Source organism: Neomonachus schauinslandi, chromosome 5, assembly GCF_002201575.2.
Source record: "Neomonachus schauinslandi chromosome 5, ASM220157v2, whole genome shotgun sequence".
NCBI classification, from domain to species: Eukaryota; Metazoa; Chordata; class Mammalia; order Carnivora; family Phocidae; genus Neomonachus; species Neomonachus schauinslandi.
Window position 1 is genome coordinate 119,705,508 of NC_058407.1, and position 27,117 is coordinate 119,732,624.

Sequence of the window (27,117 nt, forward strand, 5' to 3'; positions counted from 1 at the left end):
ATCATTTCACAGTTCAAGTCTAAACAAGCTGTAGCTTTTCACTTTTCCTAAGAGAAAGGCACATACTTTTAGTTTCTGGAGGCACAATTACAAATATTTCCAATAGTCTGTAGGAATGTTAACTCCATACACACATATTTCTCATCTGCTGCATTTGAATGTGGGCATTGTAGCTAAGGGGGTCATGAAAAAATTAAAGTATTTCACCTTATTTTTCAGTGTTCATTAATAATATAAATAAAGACATTTGGTTGTTTCTTTTTCTTTCCCCCCCCCCCTTGGAGTCTTTCTACCACAGCCATTTCTACCAGTTATCATACTTTATGCAAAGGAATACTGTATCTCCTTTTTAACTCTTACTGTTTTCTTTACTTTCCCTTCCTTCTTTCTTTCTTTTTTTTGTTTCCTAAGGCTAGTCAATATGTTTTCAATGCATGTTCATTTTGGGAAAAAACTGAAACAAATCAATAATCGAGGTGGCCCCAGGTTAGCTCCCTATTTCTTTTGTAATATTATTGCAGACACTCAGTGATACTAGGTTCCTGCTTTAGCCAAATTACCCACTCACAGGACAGGCCACCTTGGCAGCCTGTGTGACACCCTCTTCTCCTGCCTCATGCTTTAGGTGTGCCCACATTCATTATTCGGTCTACTGCGCTCACGCACGGTGCCCCTATCCAGCAAACTGAAGAGTCTTTCCTTCCTATAAGCCCTAGGTGAGGTTCCAAACTCCTCCACATCCTATAAATAAGCCTCAAATCAGATGTCCTCAACTGGGGGTTTTCTTCATTTTCTTTGCATCCTCATAAAGTTTTGTGTATTTCTCCTGGCATTTAATTATAGCCTACCTAATATTAGAGTTACTCAAGGTGTTTTTCCTATTCCCCCTTATCATACTGAGTTATTCTTAAGAGCAGAGATTCTTTTATTTTCCATTCATCAAAAAATTTAATATGATACTTCAAGTATCATAAGGATATACAAAGAACTCTACCATTATTAATATGTGTCCTTCATTTGATAATATACATTTTATACCACTTTGTAGATACTTTGTAATCTTCCTTTTGGAAGTTGTTTTTAACTAACTTTTATCCGAGATTTCACAATTTAAGAATCTGATATTCCCAACAAGACTGATTTGTCCTTCACACATCCCACTTTGTAGTTGTTCATTAAAGTTTGAACATGGTTCAACATAAAACTTGCTCCCTCACTACTTAGATGCTATAAGATTATTTTTTCAAAAGACCAGACCTAGACACAAGCTAGTACAGCTGCCATCCAAATAGTCAACACAGAATGGAAAGCAAAGCTTTTCTCAAGGAAGTAGATGAAGTCTGAAGTATCTGAAATGCTCCTGCATTACAATTACATGAGGATACTTATCTCTAAACAGCCTTCAAATGTTCATTGTTTTTCTCTATACTATTCCACGTAGTGCTGGAAACATGTCAGGAAAAGACTCTGTTCAACTAGTAGTCAAGCGGGAAACATTTATCTAGAAACTTCCTCTTAACCAAATTAAAATACTCTCTTTGACATGAATGGAGAAGTAAAGGCAGAAATGCAATGTTCCTTATTCCATCTACCATGCTAAAAGCCAGAGCAAACATTCATTCGTTTTAAAGCACTTTCATTTTCACTAATTATAAAAGATATAATTTATCAAACCATAAGAGATTCTTAATCACAGGAAACAAACTGAGGGTTGCTGGAGTGGAAGGATGGGGTGGCTGGGTGATGGATATTGGGGAGGGTATGTGCTATGGTGAGCTTTGTGAATTGTCTAAGATTGATGAATCACAGACCTATACCCCTGAAACAAATAATACATTATATGTTAATTAAAAAAAAAAGCTACAAAGACACACAAAAAAGATACAGAGTTTAGGAAGGTGGAAAAAAAAAGATATAATTTATATACCAAAGGAATGGCACTTTTGGTTTCTTCAATAAACTCATGATTTAAATATTACTATGTCCTATCAACTGACAAAATCTGCTGGGGTTTTTTTTTCATTTTAATAATATACACAGCATTTGTTTTCATTCCATACCCCTAATATATCATGCAGATTAATGGTGCTTGCTATTTCCACTTCTTAAAACACTGTCACTATACATATTATATTGAACATACACCAACTCAACATTTTAATATAATTCTTCAGACAAATTACCAAAATATATTTTAGTTTAAAAGAGTATATGGACATATTCAATCTCCTAAACTATTGAAATATGTAAATACAAGAGTTCAAATCGCAAAGTCCGCAGGTCTAAAAAGAATAAATGGCACATCCACAGTCATGCCTAATTAAAACCAAATAACTCTTTTTTTTGATGTTCTTATATTTTATTGGGTAAAATGATATTTGTTAAGGATTGAATTTTGAATCAGACTGCAAACAAAGCAGTCTTCTCTTATTTTGCTGATGTAAGAAGCAGCTGACTAAATAGAACTCAGAAACTGGTAAACACACTGAAGCTTGGAGAAAATTTGGAGGACAGCATTATGTGTCAAAGCTTGAAAGATTTTTTTTTTTTAGATTTTTTTCTTTATGAAAGCAATGAATTACTAGGTATTTATATCATTTCTTTTCCATATTTTTCCTTCCCTTCCACCAAGCTGTAAAAATACCAAGCAATCACAACTTAAAATGTACCTGTTGGAAGAGGTGCTGCAAGTTCTTTCATGGAGAACTGGGGTGATAGACAACTCGTTGTAAGCACAATGTCATCCAGGGCAATATCACCATGGTGTCCTTCACCAACTCGACCTTCAAATTTAAGTTGGAAGTCCTCATCATCAGACAGTGATAGTTCTTTCCGCTGCCAGAAATTGCCTTGTTCTACAGTGAGGTTAAGTAGGACCTTTGTTTGGTTGGAGACTGATACCTGGGTCAAGGTGAGTGCCCCAATGCCATTTCCATACATGTGATAATGAAAAATTATCTGTAACCAAAAATAGGAATATTGTATCTAATTAGTACGATTAACTCCACTTTGCTTTCAATTATATCATATTGCCCTCTCCTTTATTAACAGACTCTCAAAGGAAAACTAGATCTGCATGCCCTATTGTTCTGTGAGTACTCTAATACTGAGTGAAGTCAGGCCAGCCTTAAATCATAAGTTAACGATCCATGGAAGACAGAGCAGTAAGAATCAAACAGAAATTTAGGTGAAAAACTGAGCTGAGTTTATTTTCTTTCTCTGACCTCTAAATGGAGAATTTCCCAAAAACTCTTAAAGTCCACTGCCAAAGGAATAAAACATCATTAAAAAGTGATCTATCATCTAAAGACTTTTCATGATTAAGCAATAGTAGGAACTAAAGAAGACCATTTTTGGTCTCATAAAATTTAAAGCATTTTCTTCAAAACAGTAGAGTACTCTGTTGCTTATTCTACCATATTCTTGCACTAGAAACACATTTTTAGATCTACATCTTCAGGGCTCCACTATATACCACCAAACTACCAGAACAGCAGTTATCCAAATTTAGTTGAAATGCTAGAAACATGATCTAAGAGAGCAGCCTTGGGCATGCCCCCCACTAAGAAAAATTAATATAAGTATTTCCAAAGATTAACACTTCAGTGTTTCAAAGATGGAGTTTACCAGATTTTTAGTAATTGTTACACAGAAGGGTATTGTTAGAAGTAATTGTTACACAGCACTTTTAAGCTTTTGTCTTGTCATGTGTATGAATGAGGGAACATAGTAAAGATGAGTGATCCCCACTCACCAGAAAAAAGGTATTTTTGAAACACTAGCAGTCACGTATTATTATACCCTAGAGAAAGAAAGAAATGAATGTGCTTAAGGGTAAAGAATTTGATTCAACAAAATATGCAATGCACACTTCAAAAAGCACCAACTTAGAATAAGTAAGCCATGTGAAATGACTCTTCTCAAATTTCCTAGCTGATGAAACCTTCAGGTACTCTTCTGTGATCCAAAATTGTCTCTTCTGTTGATGAACCTTCCCAACATGAGCTCTGTGACCATTATGACTTGTTCTGAGAGAGGACCCACGAAATCTGGGTTATATGACTCATTAGAGTAAGAAACATAAGGCGCCCATGGCCAACCTCTTGAACAGCATCAACAGATACCAGAAAAACGGTCTGATGCCCATAACATATGTCTGTATGGATCCCCTGCAGCCATAGACATGGCCTTTCTAATGGTCTGTCTTGTTTTGTCTTATTTGGGCAACAAATCTGAGGCCTACCTTTCTAATTGCAATAAATATTTCCCTTTCTTCTTGAGGCCATTTTTTGAATATCCCATGTAGTTAACATGCAAACACATAAACACCTCTATTTCTACAGAAAACACTTGACAACAACATAGTCTAATCGCAGGGCATTGTGAGGGAATAAAACTCTGCTACGTATGAGATTCGTCTAGAGAGGCACTTTCTCTGGAAATTTCAGAGTTACTCAAAGGTCTCATCTCTTCCCACATTGATCTGTCTCATTCCTCCCACCACCCATCCCTAAAAAGGAAGAAAAGTCTTCAATTTGATTTTGTTCTGCTTGAAGGTATTCCACAAGGTCAAGTGACAGAAATTTTTTTCACGAAATTTGGGAGGTCACTCTGCTTACCTGATATACATATTTTTTATATGAGCGACACAATCATTCCCAGCATGACCTTTCCTCACTTCTTTGTATTCAATCTATATCATAAATATTCATAAAATGAACCATTCATCATTAATTTTTTGACATTTCTTCTAGGCATATTTCATTATTCTCACACAGATGTTTAAAACAGAGGGGGACTACAGTTCCAGGACCAGGGAAAAATAGAGATGGATGAAATCCTGAGTTACTACAGTATGAAAAACAAACCTTTGGAGCATTTTCAGAGGAAGCCTAAGTAGAAAAGCCAAGAAGTGAAGCTGGAATGTTATACATTTTATGTTTAATTTTTAATTAGCTTTCTAAGACTAAAACAAATTTGTAAATTTCAGAATATCTATGGATGTAGAGAGATTTATAAATAGAGACTTGACATAAAATCTGGTGTGCTTGGGCTTTGTTTTGGAGAGTTATCAAGGAATTTGGAAAACAACAAAAACAGACAAGAAATATATTCGATTAAAATTCATTTGTTTGCTAAACTAATTTGATAACGTTTATTGTTATTCCATATAATTTGTTATATCTGCTTTAGACTGCTGAGTTAACTCTAAAACTCTGATCTGATCATGTCATTCTCTTGCAGAAAATTCTATCAAATGTGCCTCAAGAGATAACAGAAATGAGGTTACCCACTAAGAGTTAAACTAGGAAATCAACTTAAGATAAGACAGAAAAACTTCCAACACAAACTAAAAGTTTAGCATGTATTAAAACCATAACAATGGTAGGAAGTGAAGGCTGCTCAGTACAAAACAGAAGAGCAATGTAATGGGTGCAGGGAATTTGGGGAGCCTTAGGGAAAAGGTTTAAAACGCCTCCTTCCAAAGGTTAGGGCTCTGTGATGGATAGGGCTCTGTGGTGGAGGCAGGTACACAAGGATATTATACTTTGAAGACAATAAAGATTTCAATCATGCTATTATCTTCCAGCCTGATTCTTTGATCAGCTAACAACTTTCTGAACGTAATTTGCTTTCCTTTCAGTGTTCAAACACAGAACTCACCAGTCAGAATATGTGTGTTCAGATCTTATGGAGACAGAATTTCTCATTGTAAATATAAATGGCACATTTATTCATATACCATTCTCTTGTAAGCAAGATTCTTGTGAAGTCATCTCTGAGAGATTAATTTACATTATATGTAAAGCTAAGTTTAGATCTTAACTCAGCTGACTCAAATCCTTTGTGAAATAAAAACAATCAATAAAGAAAAGTGAAGGACCTGAGGCACCTGGGTGGCTCAGTCGTTAAGCGTCTGCCTTCAGCTCAGGTCATGGTCCCAGGGTCCTGGGATCGAGCCCCGCATCGGGCTCCCTGCTCAGTGGGAGGCCTGCTTCTCCCTCTCCCACTCCCCCTGCTTGTGCTCCCTCTCTTGCTGTGTCTCTGTCAAATAAATAAATAAAATCTTAAAAAAAAAAAAAAAAGAAAAGTGAAGGACCTGAAGATACACAGTCATCATAGAGGGTGGTTGTCCCAAAGAACCATACAATCCTATTTACACTTTCAATAGTACTAACATTTTCCTTAAAGCTACACAGGATAATAGCCAAACCATCTTTTCCTCCCGCCTACAGAAGTTCTTCTACCTTTTTTAGTGCTAATTTTAGTCTTTCCTTTTTCATGAAGACTTCTTCAACCACTTTATAGTGGCTCCAACTATCTCTAATATTCCTTCTTGGGAATATTTATATACTACTTGAATTTTCTTTCTGACAGTGAAATTCTCATAATTCCAGTAAGTACGAAATTCCTTGAGGGGAAGCAACTGCATTTTACTTCTTCTGTACTATCCATAGTTTACAGATAAAAACCATGAAGTTTTCCAGTGGTTTTCAAAATTCAAATACCTATGGAATTTATCAATAGGATAAATTCTTCCCAGTTCTAACAATCCTTCTCTTTCATCCTTACTGTACTTTTCTCCTTTCCATACATATCCTAGGTTGAAGAAATTCAATCTCAGCTTTGGTCTGGTCTTGGCCATCCTATTTTCTGTATTAGCGCTCTCAGCAGTCACTCACAACGTTTCTGGGTTTTTCTCTTACCTTGCAGTTTTTGCTTCTTCTGCTTATGACTGGGCTTGAAATTCTGGCTGCTCTCATGGGCTGCTGAGGAAACAAGCTCTTTATGAAGATGTAATGACCAGAGGAGTTTCGTAAGGTGTGATCAGCAGCTGGCTCTGTGCCTACAGCAGGGATGCTGCTAGCTTTCAGATTCCAGTCAAAGTCATCATCCTGCTCCTGCTCCCAAGAACAAAGGTCAAACTCAAAGTCACAGCGCCCACTGGAGGTACCTGGAAAACATTTCCCAATTTATGGTAAAGAGAAAAAGGAAATTAACGGACTTTAAGATATGCAATCCAAAATTACCGTGATCTTGACACATCGTGTAATAGTCGACACCTTAGAAGATTATCCTGACATCAGCACTAAAATAGAATATTTTAAACCTATGTTTAGTAATGTTTCAGCATTTTATCTCATTTGGAAAAGACTTATATATCCAATAAATTCAACTCAATTTATCATTTAACCTAGCAAAACTTCAAAGTGTTAGGTGACCAAAGATTTTGAAAGCTATTTAATAGTTTGTCTACAAAACTTTTTATCTTTTAACCAACTTGTTCTTAACGATTAGCCATGAAAACTTCCAGAGACAAAATCAACCATTATCTTAGGTCATTTTTGCTGGCAAATTGCACCCATCGCAACTTGAATTGAACTAATAAGTTCAGGTTAAAAAAAAAGCTGATTATCTAGAGAGGCTTGTGAAGATGTGGGAGTAGGACAGTTCACAATTTGTTACTACTTAGTTTTCAGAAACTAAAGTTTCTAAGAATTAAAATTCTGATAAATGTAATTAAGATGCTAGAATGGCTCAGGGAAGCAACTCTGTATGTAAGAAAGTAAGAGGTGTATAAAAAGGCATAAGGAATGAAAATACATTTTTGTTGAGGGAAAAGAAAGTGATTTTGTCCTAAAATGAAACTGTTTATTTAAACACAGAAGGCTTACAACAAAATCTGTATTGAAAAAGAAAAAAAGAAAAAGAAAAAACTTGTAAAAGATTTGTGAGGGGGAATCTCTGGAAAAATTTTTTCCAGGGTGAGGACTGACTAGGATTGGAATAAATGAGCTTTAAAAGTACACTGGTATAAAATTGAAATTCGGCTTCTCTCTCTACTAAAAAGACAAAGTTTTCTTGGATTATTGCTCTGCTCTTAGTAAGAAATTGTAGGCAAAGTTTCTGTTTTGTCTTTAATCAGGTCTTTGACTACGTGAAACAGTTAAAATTTCTCAAAATTAAAGGAGCAAAGTTTTGCTAACAACTAGATAACCTGATGTTTTTGCCTATGAAATCCATTGTTACCACCTTGGTTAAATAAATAATGAAACATTAAGTTTTATAGTGATCTGTGATCCTATTTAGGCATGTGCTTTAGAGCCTTCTGATATTTTTAACAAATTTCCCAAACATTAAAATTCTGAATAAAGTATTTTTGACTAAAAGAAAAAAGAATATTTTAGTTTGCTACACATAGCTATTTCCATGGCTTGTGCAAATTTATTTCGCCACAGATCTGGTTCCCAGTCCCAAAATCAATGAGAAGATATTTTAGCATTACACACATTTCCTCCTCCAAACACCTATTTGGTCGACATAATTTTATTTCTTCTTTCTTCTCATCTTTGCTCCTCAGGGTCTGGTAGGGAATTTAGGAAGCTTCTTATTCAGTACAGTTTGGCTTGGGAAATGCTGCCTAGAGCAAAAGTCATTAATCACTGAAACTTTTTTTTTTTAAACGTAATCCTCATTTTAGAGATGCGAAAATTGTGAAACAGAAAAGGTAAAAAGTGTATTAACTGGAATTACAATAATTTGCAGAAATTAAATATGTGACGCTGCATGAAATACCAACTATCCCTCCCAGGGTCCTAAAAATATTTTATTACAAACGTTGCTCGTGTTTTCTTCTACTTCCACGACAGCAAGAATGATTGAGGTCAACCATGACCTTATTTATTTTCTGCCTGATGGATCTATCCATTTCTAACAGATGGGTGTAGAAATCTCCAACTATGATAGTGGATTCATCTGTTCTTGCAATTGTATTAGTTTTTGTTTGATGTTGTTGACGTTCTATTAGGTGCGTACACATTAGGGATTGTCATGCTTCCTTGCGAAAGTGACTCCTTTATTGTTAAATGATGCCTTTATTTATCCTTGGTAACTTTAGAAGTTTTTATTTTACCTTCACTTCTTCTCTCGGGCTCTCTTTCCCTTTTGTAGACTTGAGTTTCTGACAGATTATTTTCCTTCCTCTAAAAACTTAACTTTTTTTTTCCAAAGTAGGTTTTCTGGCAAAAAAATAAAATTTTCTTGATCTGTGTTTGTGTGAGAAAGTTAAAGTTTTTGTCCTTCATTTTAGAAGGATAATTTCATAGGGTATGAATTCAAGGTTGTTACTTTTTTTGTTTTTCCCCCATAACACTTTAAATGTTTCAATCTACTTTCTTCTTATTTCTATAATTTCTGAGAAGTATAATCCTTACATTTTTTCCTCTATGGGTAAAGTGTCTTATCCCTCTGACTTCTCTAAGGATTTTACTTTGATTTTCTGTATCTTGGAAATAATATGTGTAGGTGTAGGGGTCATTTTTTGTTTGGTTGGTTGTTTTATGTTTTTATTTTGTTTTGTTTGCATTTATCCTGCTTTACATTCTATGCTGTGTTTTTGTGTCCAACATTCATTTGGGGGAAATTCTTAGTCTTTATTTCTCCAAATCTTTCTTCTGTTCCTTTCTCTCTTTCTTGTCCATGTGGTATTCCCACTACACACGTTACACCTTTTGTTGTAAAGTCTTTGGATATGCTGTTGTGTTTTCTCAGTCTTTGTTCTCTCTGCTTTTCAGTTTTGGAGATTTCTATTGTGATGTCCTCTAGCTCAGATACCATTCTTCAGCTGTGTCCAGGCTACTAATAAGCCCACCAAAGCTTACTCGTTTCTGTCACAATGGTTTTGATCTCCAGGATTTCTTTCAGATTCTTAGGATCTCCATCTCTCTATTTACATTGCCCATCTTTTCCTGCATGCTGTTTCATCCACTACAGGACTTAGCATATTGATCATAGTTATTTTAAATACTTGGTCTGATAATTCCAACATCCCTGCCATGTCTCTTTCTGATGCTTCCTCTCTCTTTTCAAATTATGGGCTTTTGTCTTGGTGTTTTTTTGATTGTTTTTTTTTTGGTTGGTTTTGCCTTTCAGCAGGCCATGTGATATTTTCTTGATAGCTGGACATGATATACCAGGTAAAAGGTACTGCTGTAAATAGGCCTTAATGTGGGGAGAGGGGAGGTATTCTACAATTCTATGATTAGATCTGTCTTTTAGTGAACCTGTACCTCTGGACTGTGAACCTAACAAGCGTTTCTCAGTTTTTTTTTCTCCCCCCGCCCCCCACCTTACGTGGAACAAGATATCTAGAGAGGGTTAGCAATGGAGAATTCCCTTCCACCAGGTCAGTTAGGCTCTGAGAATACCCTGGCAGTTGAGGCTTTCATTGTCTGAGGGAATGCCTTGTGAGGAAGAGCAGAGTGCTCTGTGATACCTCAAAATGGTGTTTTTCCACCTCCTTCTGTTGGAAGCAGAAGATTTTTCTCCAATATTTACTGGGAACATGGTCAAACTTCTCACAATATTATATTTACACAAAATATTACCTCACAATATTATAGGGTGTCCCGATAAGTGGGTTTCCTGAAGTGAACTCTCAGGCTTGTCCACGTGGCAACTCCAGCACTTCATCAATGCCAATTCAGATTTTGTACCCAGGCGCTGGTTCTGTTAGTGGATTCTGCTCCTGAGTCTCTAATCTTCTCATGTGTGACTCCCTGGGTTCATTTGCAGCTCTTCAATGTTGGGGACAGTTGTCCTGTGTCCTCCTCTTTTATGAATTCAATAAGGGTTCTTGAGCCTTTGACTTGTTAGAACCGAGTTGTGACCTCTAAAATCATCATATACAGCACTGGATAGTAGGAACTACACAAATATCTTCCTATAATTCTGCTGGTAAATTATAAAGCTAATAATGTAAGGGATGATGTTGTAAAACTGAGCATTGTGTTACTAAGAGCTTGTATCTTATAAAATTGTATGTTTAGGACACTTTTCATGTTTTTTATTTTTATGTGCATGATGCAGCATAAAGCCAATGAGTAATCTGATCTTAAGTAATAAAATGTACAGGTTAGAATCCTTTGATAATAGTAATTCTTTATTAAATTCTCTCTGAATATTAAAGTGAAAAAATCTTAAAAATCATAATTATATGTGAGGTGGTGCCCCAAAACTAAAAATACTAAAGAAGAATGAAAGTTGCAGCATGTTGGTAAGTATTTATATAAAGATTTGTCTCTTCAAGAATGCTCATTTGAACAAGTACTCAAATATTTCAGGAAATTTAATGTACACAAGAGTAGGAATGATTCTGCCACCAAAGCTCTCAGGGCCGTTCTTCAGTGCACAGGCCAAAGGAAGACAGGTGCACATCCCAGCTGAAGCCACAGCAATTCTGGGACAAAGATTCTACACTATTCTATTACATCAGACTCTTTAAGAATCTCCAAATTGTGCTAGGCATCAAAATCGGGTCTTTCTTTATGGATTCATTCTTACAATTAGCATACGTCAGATATAATGGTTTAAATACACAAAGTAACTTCTATGTTATTTGTAGCTAATGAAGTAGAAAATTTGAAAATACATGGATCTTACCATTGTTTTGATACCATTTTGGAGTGTAAAGACCACAAGATGAAAGTTAATTTCATCTTCCAGCAAAAAACTTGCCCAATAATGAAGAATGGCCTAAAATAATTTTCAGTTTTTGAAATAACTAAAAATTAATTAACTTAAGAAAGCATCAAGACCAATATGCTGTTTAAAATGGTTTAATTTAACAGCAAGGCTAACACTGATTTTTAATACTTTCAAGGATAGAGAAAATTTCTCTGTCATAATTCTGTCACCAAATGAACATGATGGCATTTTCTATCCAATTGCTTTCTTTATTTTAAAATTGCATTTGAAACATTCTGGTAATTTACTCTTTCCTACAATAGATGGTAATAGGCTCTTTTGCTTTAGAATACTAAAGTTCTCCTAAGTATCCTTTCAGGGGCCTGGGAGGTAAATACATGAAAATAATAATGAACCCCAACCCAGCATCAAGTTTAGAATCTGAACAGTTGTCTTCATTAAAAATTATAAAATGAAGTAACTAATTCAGTTGACCTTGTGTTAGAAAATTTAGCAGCCCATGAAGACTAGATTGCCATATAGACCAGCATCCAGAAAGGCAACTTGCATAAAGAAATGATGTGCGCTGGGGAAAATCAGATTTGTTCTGTTTCAAAAATCATACAAATGCTGCTACATGAATTTCTATCATGTAAATTATATTTTTCTTTTGATATTTCCTATTGTTTTGAAGATACGTTTCCTTGGAAAGTTTAATTCTAATGTATCGGCGGGTAAAATACAATGAGCACGCATAAGTCGTTTGGATTTCACATCACTGTGGTGAGGGTGGACAACTTATAATTTCCTATTTCACAATTTCCCATGGGTGCCAGGTGAGAAGGACAGCAGTCTTCTGTGCAGATGCCAATTCCTGTCATTTCATGGAGCAATTAAATGCAAGCACCAAACAGGTGTGCCATCAGGAAGACAATGATCACCTTTGTCTCCAGCTGTATGATCCATCAAACCAGTTTCTACCTTTCTAAGTGCTATAATTTTTCCATCGATCACTATTTTCATGAGCATGAAATATCAGTTTCATTAAAAAAACTCATAATTGGGCACCTGGGTGGCTCAGTTGGTTAAGCGACTGCCTTCGGCTCAGGTCACGATCCTGGAGTCCCTGGATTGAGTCCCGCATTGGGCTCCCTGCTTGGCGGGGAGTCTGCTTCTCCTTCTGACCCTCCCCCCTCTCATGTGCTCTCTCTCATTTTCTCTCTCTCAAATAAATAAAATCTTTAAAAAAAAACCCTCATAATTCTGAAAGACCATAACCTAAATTCTTTTAAGACTCAACCATCAAATTCCTAAAATTAAAATCTCATCGTTCTATTCAATTATTCATTTAATATAAATTTTTTGAGCATATGCTATAAATAAGGCACATTTAGGAAGATAAAAAAATAACTGGAAAGGGGGCTACTGTGTATTGACCATAATCTGTGTCAGGTTCTGAGCATTCTCTTTATTAATATTATTTTATTCAAGTCCCACAACATATCAGTATAATAGTTGTTATTTTTAGTTTGGTTGATGAGAAAGCTGAAGTTCAGAGTACAATACTAAGCAAAGTATCACTTTGTAAGTAGCAGAACTATGAGTTGAAGAATTATATAAATGGAACCCTGTACCACACTACTCCCCTTTATAATGTGGTGTGCAGTGCTCCAGAGTGGGGGCTGCAAAATAATAAATAACAAATCTACAAAATACTACAGGGTAAGAAACTGTATGTGTCTATGAGGAAATGCTTGAAGAGATCGCTTTGTCTATAGGTAGGCAGCTATGAAAAGATGGCAGCCATCCACTTTGGCTTGATTCTTCTTGAGGTAGCATGGTGCAGTTTATCAATTCTTTAACTCTGTTCATCTAAATATGAATGTCCTATGGACGTCAATTTGTCATCTAAAGGAAGAAGGTTCTGTAGTCAAATGAATATGATGAATCCTATAAATTATATCCGTCTTTGGGAGATTTAAAAATACACAAGCATATTATTAACACACAAGCTCTGAGATTCCCACAATATGGAAACTATTTCTTTATATAACAAAGAATATTCCCAACCTATCTAAGGAAGCTATGGATTTATTTATTTACTTATTTAGTAGAACTATGAATATTATGTAGATTACTATATTGATAATGCACATGACAAGTTTTACAAATGCTATTAAAATAAACAAGAAAAAAAGCATAATTTGAGAAATTAGTTTCCAGTTATAAATGGGGCATTTTCTCAGCTTTGTGACTTTGGAGACTGTATTAGTTTTTTAGTGCTTCCATAATAAAGTACAACAAATGGGTAGCTTTAAACAATAGAGATTTATTCCCTCAAAGTTGCTAAGGCTAGCAGTCTGAAATCAATGTGTCTGCAGTACCATGCTCTCCCTGATGGCCCTAGTGGAAAATACTTCCCTGTCTCTTTATAGCTTCTCATGGCTACTGGCAATCTAAGCATTTCTTGGCTTGTAGATACATCCCTCCAATCACAGGGCAATCTCTCTGTGTGTTCTCACACTATCTTCCCTCTGGTTGTCTATGTCCATATTTCCCTCTTCTTAAAAGAATAACAGTCATTGGGTTAGGGCATACCTTAATCTAGTATGACCTCATTTTAATTAAGTACATCTGCAAAGACCCTGCTTCACCTAAGGTCACATTCACAGGTTCTTCGTGGACATAAGTTTTGGTAAGACACTATACAACCAAGTACTGGAATGATTACATTTTTAAAGTAACTCTCTTGGGCTTTTGAGATATATAATTACATCATTAGAAAATAATTATAATTTAATGTTACTGTATTTCATTTTATGCCCATATATATATATATATATATATATATATACATAATGCCTAGAACTAGAACAAGAGTATTAAATAATAATAATAAACACTCTTAATATAATCTTGATTTTAATGAAAATATTTCATTGTTTCCTTCAATTTGTTCAATCACCTGTAAGAAGTTAAAGTTCTAGCATTCTATATTTTACAGAAATGGGTGTTAAATTTAAATAAATATTTTTAGCACCTTCCAGTTTGATACGATTTTTTTTTTTTTGGTGGTTTATCTGGTTACATGGACAGTGTGTTACTTCTTTAAATAGTGTAAGATCCTCACCTCAAAGTTTATGATGTAATGATTCTATTGCTGAATTTGGCTTGCTACCATTTTCAGTTCTTCTACATTTATATTCACAGGGAGTCTGAACTATAGTTTTCTTACTTTTCTAATTTTTTGGAGGCTTCATTATCAGTGATATATTAGCTTCATAAAATAAATTCAGTCATTTTATATGGTTAGAATAGTTTCTTTGGTCATTATCAGTTCATTAAAATGTGATAGAACCCTCTCAAGAGACAAAATTGAAGGACATTTGTTGATAACTTTATTTGATAGTTAATGGTCTATTCAGGTTTTCTGCTTCATTAGTTAATTTTGGTCATTCTTATAGAGAATTAACTATTTCATTGACATTTTCAAGCTATCACAAAGTTATTGGTTTCTATATGGTTATTAATTCCCCTTTAACAAGGTTACATTTATTCAAATGTGTTTTTCTTTTTTAAAATTAAAAATTGGTGTTTTGTCTATTTTGTCTACTTAAAAAAATAACATACTTTTGAATTTGTCATTTGAATTGCTTGTTTTCCAAACTAGTACTTCTTTCTCCTGAGTTTAATACTATTTCATTTCCAATAAATTTTTATTTTTAAATAATTTCAAACTTACAGAAAAATTGTAAGGGTAGCATAGCACCAGAAATCCTTTTGACAGTTAAATAAAATAAGGGAATAACTGTTCTGAATAATAAATTTATCCTAAAAAAATCAACTTGGAAGAAATGAGAAAATACTTATAAAAAACACCTTAAAACTGAAACAAATCTGAATGAGACACTATCCATTACAAAAACTTAATTCATAATAAAATATTTCCCACACACCCAGTTTTAATCTCAGATAGCTTCATGGGTGAAATCTATTGAACTTTTAAGGGTGAAATTATATCAATTTACACAAACTCTCTGAGGACATAAGGAAAAGAGAACTCTTCCCAACTCTCCTTATGAAGCCAGTATAATGCAAATACCAAAGGCAGACAAGCAACTACAAGAAATTTAGAGACCAATATCCCCCATAAACATAGGTACAAAATCTTTAACAATACATTTTATCAAGGAATGTGTTTGACTTAATGTTCAAAAATCTAATAATGTAATTCAACACTTTAACACAAAAGGAGAAAAAAATCATATGATCTTCTCATCTAGATGCACGAAAGGCACTGATAAAAGTCAACACTTTTTTATGATAAAACCTGATGTAAACTAGCAATAAAAGGGAACTCATTCAAACTGAAAAAAGAAACCTGTGAAGAACATATGCTAGTTTCATACTTAAATGTGAAATACTGCAAAATTTCACCCTAATACTGAGAACAGGGTAAGGTAGTCAAAAGCACCTCTTTTATTCAAGAACTGTCCAAAAGTTCTAGTCTGTGCAATAGGAAAAGAAAATCATATGAAACATATAAAAACACAAATTAAATCAGTTGCCTACATAAAAAAAATTCTAAGAAATCTATATGGCAACTACTAGAACTCTTAAATAAATTTGATAAGGTTGCAGGGTACAAGGAAAACATAAAAATCAATTGTATTTCTATAAGTTAGCAGCAAAAACTTAGAAGTTGAAATTAGAAAATAATTTTATTCACAATAGTGTGAAAAGAATAAAGTACTTGGCAATATATATTAAAAAGACATGTCTACACCGGACTTACCAATACAGGATGTCTATACTGGGAACTAAAAATACTGTTGAAAGAAATTAGGGAAGACCTAAACAAATGGAGAAGTGTACCACTGGAAGACTCCATATCATTAACATGCAGTTTTTCTCCAATTTATTTTATAGATTCAATATGACCCTATCTGAAATCCCACAGAGTCTCTTTGTAAAAATGAGCAGGTATATAGTAAATATGCAGACATGTAATGGAAAGGAGTGTGAGAGAACGTTTCTGGGTGATATAAATGCTCTATATTTGTGATATATGTGCATGCATTTGTCAAAATATCAAACTGTGATGTATGCACTATATATTTTACTTAAAAAACTAAGAACAAATATCAAATTCTAATTATTTAGCTTGCTTCTAACAGTGATATATGTTGACAGTTCTGAAATTGGAATGCCTTCTGCATATTCTAGATTTGAGCAATTAAATATAAAGATTGATTAAAATTGGTACTAGGCTGTTGTTGTTGGAGGTGAAGGTGACAAATATGAAAATGTATTGGATTAAAATTGGTGGCATCCATGGTGGATGGATGGATGAATGGATGGGTAGATGGAGGGCTGGATGGGTAGATTGGTAGGTAGGTAAATAGGTAGATAGGTAGGTAGGCAGGTGTCAACGTCTAGTGCGTTGGGGTCCCTGGGTAGGGGTCTACAAGAAACCAGGACACAGGGGATGCAGAGCAAAGGCAGCACTTGCAACTGCATGCTGCGGTTTATTTTTCCCATATTTTTATAGCAGAAGAAATCAGATAATTAATCATACTCAATCACAGAACCTGATCAACAAGTGCCAAAGAGTACAATGGAAACACATAACAACTATAATTGGGAACTCTATGACCTGGAAATTTTAACCTATTGACGTTAGCTTGTTTACGAGCTCTCGTGGTCACTCATCCTTGGAAGACAATGTGTTTCGTTCCTTTGAATTAAGGAATAGAGCCAATCCCCGCTTTCCCAGGCCTCCAGGGCCGCCTCGTGATCCACAGGGAGGAGGACATTTCCTCCCCCTCATCAGGTTTGCCTGGTTTCCATGGCCACCTCAGCAGCTCCAAAGGCCTGGGGACTGCAAGGCTAACCCACCTGTGCCACCTCAGGCAGGTAGATAGACGATAGGCAGGGAAATATATAAAGACACATGTGTACATATACATATATTTACTAGCTCTGTCCACTGAGAAGGCCAAGAAGCAATGACACATTACAAAAAATAATCTTGATTTTTAAAATATCATTCTCCACTAAAAAGAATCAGGGCTCTTTAGAGCTGATATCAAGTCTGGGGAAGAAAAAAGTATAAGATGAGCCTGGGATATTTTGCTGTGCAAGATAAAAGGATGTGATCAAAGAACGATGAACACATTTGAAAGTTCATAGAAGATAGTTTATAGGAGTTCATATTAGACTAATATGGAATAATTTGATAATCAGAATAGATCAGGATAATTAATTATAACCCTTTGGATGAAACTTAAATCTATGAGACCATAATAATATAAATAAATAACAAGTAAAGAAACAAATAGAGCAAAGGCAAAGCTCTCCTTTATAGTAGAAAACCAATTTATGTGGAGTGAAGACATAAGAAAATCATCAGTGGGCTATATGACCCAGCAATCCCACTTTTGGGTATATCAAAAAAAAATTGAAGTCAAGAACATGAAGAGATAGCTGCACTCTGATGTGCATTGTGGTATTATTCACAATAGCCATGATATGGAAACAACCTAAATGTACACTGATGGGAGAATGGATAAAGAAAAGGCGGTATTTACATGAAATAGAATATTATTCAGCCATAAAAAGGAAATCCTGCCATATTTGACAACATGGTTGAATCTGGAATATGCTAAGTGAAATAAGTCCAACACAGAAAGAAAAATACTGCATGATTTCACTTATATGAGGTATTTAAAATGGTCAAACTCAAAGAAGCAGAAAGTAGAGTGGTGATTGTTAGAAGTCGCAAAGAGGAGCAAATGGGGAGTTGCTGTTCAATGGATATAAAGTTTCAGTTATGCACGCTTTAGAGATCTACTATACAACATAGCACCTATAGTTAGCAATACTGTATGATGTCCACTTAAAAATTTGTTGAGGGTAGATCTCACGTTAACTGTTCTTACTGCAATGGACGGGCAGATGGGTGGGCGGATGGACAGACGGAAGGAAGGAAGGAAATCAGTCATCAGTAGGAGCTAAAACTAGTTGAATATTTGACAAGGGCAGCATAATTTCATAGTCACCAGTATTTGCATATGAATTAATTATTTTTAAAGGAATTACTTTATAGTAGAGAGATGTGACTGACTGTACCTTAACCAGTTGTTCAAAGTAAACATCAGGAACATTAGCACAAATCAATACCATGCCTCCTGATATGAAGCACTGAGAAGGACCTATGATTACATCTGTGGTATTCTTTTTTTTTTTTAAGATTGCTTATTTTCAGAAAAAGAAAGAGAGAGCATGAATGGGGGCAGGGGTAGAGGGACAGAGAATTTCCAGCAGACTCCCCGCTGAGCAGGGAGCCCAACACGGGGCTTGATCCCAAGACCCTGATATCATGACCTGAGCTGAAGTCAGATGCTTAACCGACTGAGCCACCCAAGCACCCCTGTATCTGTGGTATTCTTGCTAACACACTGAATATTTTATCTAGTTCTAATAATTAATGACAGAAAAATGATCAAATCTCTCACAATGATTATGAATATTTCTATTTTTATTTAATTCTGTATGGTTTTATTTCACATACTTTGAAGCTCTATTACACATGCACATTTCTGACATAACTTCTTGATAACTATCATAATTTTCCTTTTATCATTTGTAATTTTTTCAAAAGTCTACTTTTATACTAATTTAGGTACTATGTATATATTATATTTGCTGTCTTTAACAGAATAAGTTTAAATATAAAGTCAGAGATAGGTTGAAAGTCAAAGGTTAGAAAATTGTTGTATCATGCTTTTTTAACCAATCAGAAATGTTTGCATTTTAATTGATATGGTTAGGCTAGCTACATTTGATATAATTAATGTTTTGACAAGATTTAGATCTTTCCTTTTATCATTTTTTTCTCTTTTTTTAAATTATTATTTTTCCCATTTGTTATTTATTATTTTTTTTCTCCTGTGTTGTTTGAATATTTTTAGTATTCCATTTTAATTCTTCTATTGGGTTTTTAACTGTATCTCTTTACATTTAGTGTTGGTGTAGTGATTGCATGTGCATATTTCACTATCTAGAGTTGATACTGTTCTTCATGCAAAATTTTAAGAACCTTGGTACAGTTTAGGGGCGCCTGGGTGGCTCAGTCGTTAAGTGTCTGCCTTCGGCTCGGGTCATGATCCCAGGGTCCTGGGATCGAGCCCCGCATCGGGGTCTCTGCTCGGCGGGAAGTCTGCTTCTCCCTCTCCCACTCCCCCTGCTTATGTTCCCTCTCTCGCTGTGTCTCTCTCTGTCAAATAAATAAATAAAATCTTTAAAAAAAAAAAAACTGAAGCTTAAAAAAAAAAGAACCCTGGTACAGTTTAATTCCACTCACCTCCTGTTCCTTGTGAAATTTTTGTCATATTGATCTACCTAGGATATAAAGAGTGTAAAAAATGTATCTTTTCTTTAGAAAAGTCATGTATCTCTTAAAGAAGTTAGTAGAAGAAAAGAGAAAATGTGGTCTTATATATTTACCCACATAATTATTATTACCATCATTCCTTCCTGAAGATTCAAATTTCAATCTGGTGTCATTTACTTTTAGCTTGAAACATGTCCTTTAACATCTTTTACAGTGCATGCTGATGTATACTGATACCTCTTGTTTTTCATTTATCTAAAAATGTCTTTACTTTGCCTTAATTTTTGAGAGATATTTTCTCTAGACAGAAAACTATGTTGGGATGCCTGGATTGCTCAGGCGGTTAAGCGTCTGCCTTCGGCTCAGGTTATGATCCCAGAGTCCTGGGATAGAGTCCTGTATCGGGCTCCTTATTCAGCAGGGAGCCTGCTTCTTCCTCTGCCTGCCACTCCCCCCTGCTTGCTCAGTCTCTCTCTTTCTCTCTCTCTGACAAATAAATAAAAATAAAATACTTTTTTTAAAAAAAAGAACTCTTATGTTGATAGGTCCTCCCTCCTCCCCCATTTTAGCAGTTTAAATATATTCTTCCAATATCCTAAGGCCTGTTTTTGGTTTTTGTTTGTTTTTATGATGAGAAGCTAACAAGCCTATGCTTGTTCTATTTTATATGAATTTTTTTTCTGGTGTCTTCCAAGATTTTCTTTTTTTTTTATTTTGTAATGATTTTCATTTACTTTGCCTTAATCATCCTAATCATCTTAAATTGATGTTTTCCATAGATTTGGAAAGGTTTTGATCATTATTTGTTCAAATATTTTTCTGCCTCACTTTCCCTCCATTTCCTTGTGTTTCTTCATTAACTTGTATGTAAGAATATTTGATGGGGTCCTGTGGAACTCTAAGGCACTGATCAGGTTCTTTTCATTTTTTTCTCTTCTTAGATAACTTCCAATTAGTAGATCTGTCTTCAAGTTCAATGTTCTTTCTTCAGTTGTCTCTAACATGTGCTTAAGTCCACCCAGTAAATTTTATTTCAGATCATGTATTTTTCAATTCTAGAAGTTCCCTTTGGTTCTTTCTTCTATTATTCTTCCTTCTCCCTTTTCCTCCTCTTTTTACTTTACCTCCTCCTCTTCCATCTTCCCCATCTTCTTTTTCTTCTCCTCATTCTTCATTTTCATGTCTCTGCTGAGATTCTCAATACCTGTGGCTATATTCTTATATATTCTTAATCCCTTGGCTTACTGAATCTAAGTTTTCCATCATCTTGGCCTCCAGTTCTTTTTTCCTTAAGATTTTATTTATTTATTTTAGAGAAAGCACATGTGAAGAGGAGCAGAGGGAGAGGGACAACCGTGGAGTCTGATGTGGGGCTCGATCCTGCAATTGTGAGATCATGACCTGAGCCAAAATCGAGTTGGACACTGAACCGACTGAGCCACCCAGGAGCCCCAGGCTCAATTTCTATTGATTTTTTTATTGTTGTTCTCTCAAATGTATAAAAATTTTCCTGTTTCTTGATATGTGTAATTTTTTTCTTTTTACTTATATGGAGGAATTATAGACAATATATTGTAGCAAATTAGAGTTATGTCATGTTCCTTAAAAATGTGTTACACTTTTTACAGTTAATTCCTGACAAATCCTTCTCATCTAATCAAGCTAAATTTTATTATTGTTTTGTTATATTAAAATTTTCCACATAATCCTATATTATGCTCCTTAATCATAACTTGGGGACTTGTTGTGATCTCATTTGAATGCTTGAAGTGTTTAGCATCACCTGTTAACACTGGTTGTACTGAAACTTTCATATGTCTCCAAATTCCTTGCCTCTGGAATAAACATTGAGTCCTCAGCTCTGCAGCACATCATCTCTCCTTAGAGGGTTGTACCATGTGCACATGGAGTCTAACTCTCAGCCACAGACCTGTGGTTAATCCCCACAAAATCTCATAAGGCAACCACAGGGACCAGTTCCTTTTCTCAGATAGTCACTTCAGCAACCAAGAATTCTAATCTCTCTCTCAACTTAGTGACACTGTTATTATTTTTAACTCTACCTCTGCTCTGTGATACAAAAATTTCCTTACACAGAAATCTGTGACAATCTTGGGGCAATCATGAAGCTCATCTTTTGTAGTCCCATCTCTCAAGAATCACAGTCCTAAGCTACAAATTGTGTAATGACTGAAAACATTTGTCTCATACATTATATCCCATTCTATAGTTGTTTTTGACAAAGGAACAAGACCAGTAACAGCTTTTTTTTTTGATAGATGGAAGCACAAGTTCTTCCTAATATTATTTTATATTCTAATATCTTAAATTTTCTGATTCAGCATCAGGGAAATCCAAACCAAAACCAAAACCTCAATGAGATACCACCTCATACCAGTCAGAATGGCTAAAATTAACAAGGCAGGAAATGACAGATGTTGGCGGGGATGCGGAAAAAGGGGAACCCTCCTACACTGTTGGTGGGAATGCAAGCTGGTGCAGCCACTCTGGAAAACAGTATGAAGCTTCCTCAAAAAGCTGAAAATAGAGCTACCATACGACCCAGCAACTGCACTACTGGGTATTTACCCCAAAGATACAAATATAGGGATCCAAAGGGGTACATGCACCCCGGTGTTTATAGCAGCAATGTCCACAATAGCCAAACTATGGAAAGAGCCAAGATATCCATCGATAGATGAATGGATAAAGAAGATGTGGCATATATATACAATGGAATATTCTGCAGCCATCAAAAGGAATGAGATCTTGCCATTTCCAACGATGTGGATGGAACTGGAGGGTATTATGCTGAGTGAAATAAGTCAATCAGAGAAAGACATGTATCATATGATCTCACTGATATGAGGAATATTTAATCTCAGGAAACAAACTGAGGATTGCTGGAGTGGTGGGGGGTGGGAGGGATGGGGTGGCTGGGTGATAGACATTGGGGAGGATATGTGCTATGGTGAGCGCTGTGAATTGTGTAAGACTGTTGAATCACAGACCTGTACCTCTGAAACAAATAATACATTATGTGTTAAAAAAAAAGAAGATAGCAGGAAGGGAAAAATGAAGTGGGGGAATCAGAGTGGGGAGACAAGCCATGAGAGACTATGGACTCTGAGAAACAAACTGGGTTTCTAGAGCGGAGGGGTGTGTGGGGATGCGTTAGCCTGGTGATGGGTATTAAAGAGGGCATGTACTGACTGGAGCACTGGGTGTTACAGGCAAACAATGAATCATGGAACACTACATCAAAAACTAATGATGTAATATATGGGAATTAATATAACATAATAAAAAAATCTTCAAAAACTAATGATGTAATGTATGGTGATTAACATAATAAAATTTTTAAAAAAGAATAAATTTAAGAGGGTGAAAGATCTCTACACTCTGACAACTATAAAACACTAATGAAAGAAATTTTTAAAAGACACAAATAAATGGAAAGATATCACATGTTTATGCACTGGAAGAATTAATATAGTTAAAATATCAATACTACAAAAAGCCATCAATAGCTTCACAATGCAAAGCCTATCAAGATTCTGATGGAATTTTTTATAGAAGTAGAAAAAGCTCTCCTACAAAAGACCCCTAGAAACCAAAGAAATAATGAGAAAGATCAAAGCAGGAGGCATCACACTTCCTGACTACAAGCTATAGTATAAAGTTATAGTCACCAAAACAGTATGATACTGGCATAAAACCAGACAAGTAGACAAATGAAACAGAATTGAGAGCCCCAACATAAACCCAAGCACATAAGGTTAACTAATTTTTGACAAGGGAGACAAGAATACACAATAAAGAATAGTCTCTTCAATAAATGACGCTGGGGCAATTGGATATTCACATGTAAAAGAATGAAATTGGACCCATATTTTACACCAGTCACAAAAATTAACTCAAAATAAATTAAAGACTTAAATGTAAGACCTGAAACCAAGGTACCCTTAAAAAAACATAGAAATAAACCTGCTTGGCATGGGTTTTGGTAATGAGTTTTTGGATATGACACCAAAAGCATAAGAAATAAAATAAAAAATAAACAAGTAGGACTACATCAAACTAAAAAGTTTCTGTACACTGAAGGAAATCATCAACAAAGTGAAAAGACAACCTACACAATGGGAAAAAGATCTGTAAACCATATATTTTATAATGGGTTAATATCCATAATATATAAAGAACTTATAAAACAATATAAAAACCAATTAAAAAATGGGCAGAGGATCTGAAGAGACATTTTTCCTAACGAAGATATTTTAAAAAGGCCAACAGGTACATGAGAAGATGCTCAACATCACCGGTCATTAAAGAAATGCAAATAAAAACCACAATGAGTTATCCACTCATGCCTATAGAATGGCCATCATCAAAAAGACAAGAGATAACAAATCCTGGCATAAATGCAGAGAAAATGGGAACTGTGTGCACTGTTGGTGAGATTGAAAAATTGTTACAGACACTATGGAAAACAGTATTGAGGATTTTCAATAAAAATAGAACTACTACATGACCTAACCTACTATATGACCTAACCATTCCACTTCTGGGAATATATCCAAAGGAAACAAAAACACTAACTCAAAAAGATAACTACACTCCCATATTCACAGGAATATTATCTACAATAACAAAGTTCCCATCAATCAATGAATAAAAAAATTACACATGCGCACACACACACACACACACACACAGGAATATTATTTAGCTAAGAAAAATGAGAAATCCTACCATTTGTGACAACATGGATACACTTTGAAGCATCACGCTAAAGAATGTACATCAGACAGGAAAAGACAAATCCAGTATGATCTCACCTACATGTCGAATGTAAATAAAACAAAATGAAAATTCCTATAAAAAAATCAAACTTTTGGTTACCAGAGGTGGAGGGTGCAGGGAGAAATAACCGGAGGAAGGTGATGAAAGGGTATAAACTTCCAGTTATAAGATAAATAAGTACTAGGGATATAAAGTATAACATGATGGCCATAGCTAATAGCACTGAATTCCCTGAACAACAGGGAAGTTGTTAAGAGAATTAATCCTAAGAGTTTTCATCACAAAAAGATTTTTTTTCCTCTTATCTTTTTATTGCATCTAACATGAGAAGATGGATGTTAGCTGAATCTATTGTGGTAATCATTTCACAATATACGTAAATCAAACCATCGTGCTGTACGCATTAAACTTATACAGTGATGTACGTCAATTATTTCTTAATATAACTGGAGAAAAATTGATTGATGATAGAAGGAAGATATTTGGAGGGTATGTAACCATGTAAATAGATTGTTTACACTGATTATATTTGTTTGGACAGGCTCAATGATTGGTAGAAACTGTAGTAGTGAAATATTAATATCAATAAATGGTAAATCCTACCTTTCAGTGTAAATGTAAATGGATGAGATAGGTGTCATCCAGAATGACTACAGGTCAGGAATAGATTTAAAACCATTGCATGTTAAAAGTAATTTCCATCACTTTCTGAAAATGACACTTGATGACTGCCAATTACCCACTTATTATTAAATCTAGTAGAGACTTCTCAGTACTTATATATTTTTGATGTTTGCATCTTTGACAATGTTACCCACTCCTTCCTTTCAGAATTATAACTTTGTCTTCTATGACACTAGGATATTTTTTTTCTTTCTTTCCTTTTTCCTTCTAGTTACTTCCTTTCTGTCTCCCTTGTAAGCACCTTCCTCATAAATATTGGTATCATTTAGAGTTTGATCCTATGAGATTTCTTCTCTTCCCACTGTATATACCCTCTTTATGTGATATCATCCACTTAATAATTTTGATTACCATTCTATATTGGTGGTTTCCAATTTTATGTCTCCTGCAAAAATGCCTTTCCCAAGCTCAAGATCTATTTAGACACCTATTTATTGGACACACCTCCATTTCGAAGACCCACAGATATCTCAAGCTAAACAAATCAAAAAGCGAAATCATGTCTCTTAAGCTTCATTAATTAAGAAGAGTAAATGAAACTTCCAGATACTCACTTATCCAACCCAGAAATCCTCCACAGTTAGTTAATAATCAGATTTATAGATTTTATCTCTTCTAAGTATGTGTTCACTTCTTTCCATCTTCATCTAATGCACCCTGATGTCTTTAGAGGAATAGTGAAAGAGTCTCCTGACTGATCCCATGCCTCCATAATTACTCTCATCTACACTAGTGTCAGAGTGATTTTTCTAAGCACTAAATTTGACTGTATTATTTCTCTGTTTAAAATCCCAAAACAACTCTTTGTTACTCCAAGTTAAAGCACACATTTCTTCCTTTTTAAAGTTTATTTTAGAGAGAGAGAGAGAGTATGTACAAGTGGGGGCAGAGGGAGAGAGAGTCTCAAGCAGACTCCACACTGAGTGCAGGCTCAATCTCACGACCCTGAGATCATGACCTGAGCCGAAATCAAGAGTTGGACACTTAACCGACTGAGCCACCAGGTGCCTCTAAAGCATACATTTTTTTAAAGACTTTTATTTATTAGAGAGAGAAATAGCAAGAGAGACAGCATGAGCAGGGTGCGGGGGGAGAGGGAGAAGCAGACTCCCCGCTGAACAGAGAGCCCAGAAGTGGGGCTTGATCCCAGGACCCTGGGATCATGACCTGAGCTGAAGGCAGCCGCTTAACTGACTGAGCCACCCAGGCTCCCCTAAAGCATACATTTCTTTCTTTAAAAAATATTTTTTAATGTTTTATTTATTTATTCATGAGAGTCAGAGAGAGAGAGAGAGGCAGAGGCAGAGGGAGAAGCAGGCTCCCTTCCTAACAGGGAGCTCAATGCGGGACTCGATCCCAGGACCCCGGGATCATGACCTGAGCCGAAGGCAGATGCTTAACCATCTGAGCCATCCAGGCGTCCCTAAAGCATACATTTCTTAACATAGACTACCAGGTACCCTTTCTTGTCTCTCCGGACTCATTTCAAGCTATTCTCCACTCCTAAACCAATGCTAAGATTTCTATCCCACAAACTCGCCATGATCTCTCTCTTTCCTTTGGGTCCTTGCTACCATCTTTGTAATTCTTACCATGTGGAATCTGGCTTATTTATTATTCATCCAACTCCCTACTCATTGTTCTTAGTCATGGTCAACACAAGACTAACTAAAAGAATAAAAACTAAAATAATAAAACCGCTAGGCTGTATGAATCTGTTGCAGTAGGGGGAGAAGGGGGTGGGGGTTACTGAATATTGTGAAGGTCTA

The 27,117-nt window shown here is 35.3% G+C and overlaps 1 protein-coding gene across 1 annotated transcript in view; it reads right to left on the reverse strand.

The window, feature by feature from the left end:
* Positions 1 to 27,117, reverse strand: part of MALRD1 (MAM and LDL receptor class A domain containing 1) — a 794,826-nt gene that overhangs the window by 397,353 nt on the left and 370,356 nt on the right. The window contains exons 26-27 of the mRNA XM_044915239.1: positions 6,708 to 6,955; positions 2,670 to 2,958 (exon numbers count right to left, since the gene is read on the reverse strand). Coding sequence (XP_044771174.1) covers positions 2,670 to 2,958; positions 6,708 to 6,955 — 537 coding nt within the window. The remainder of the gene's footprint in view (positions 1 to 2,669; positions 2,959 to 6,707; positions 6,956 to 27,117) is intronic.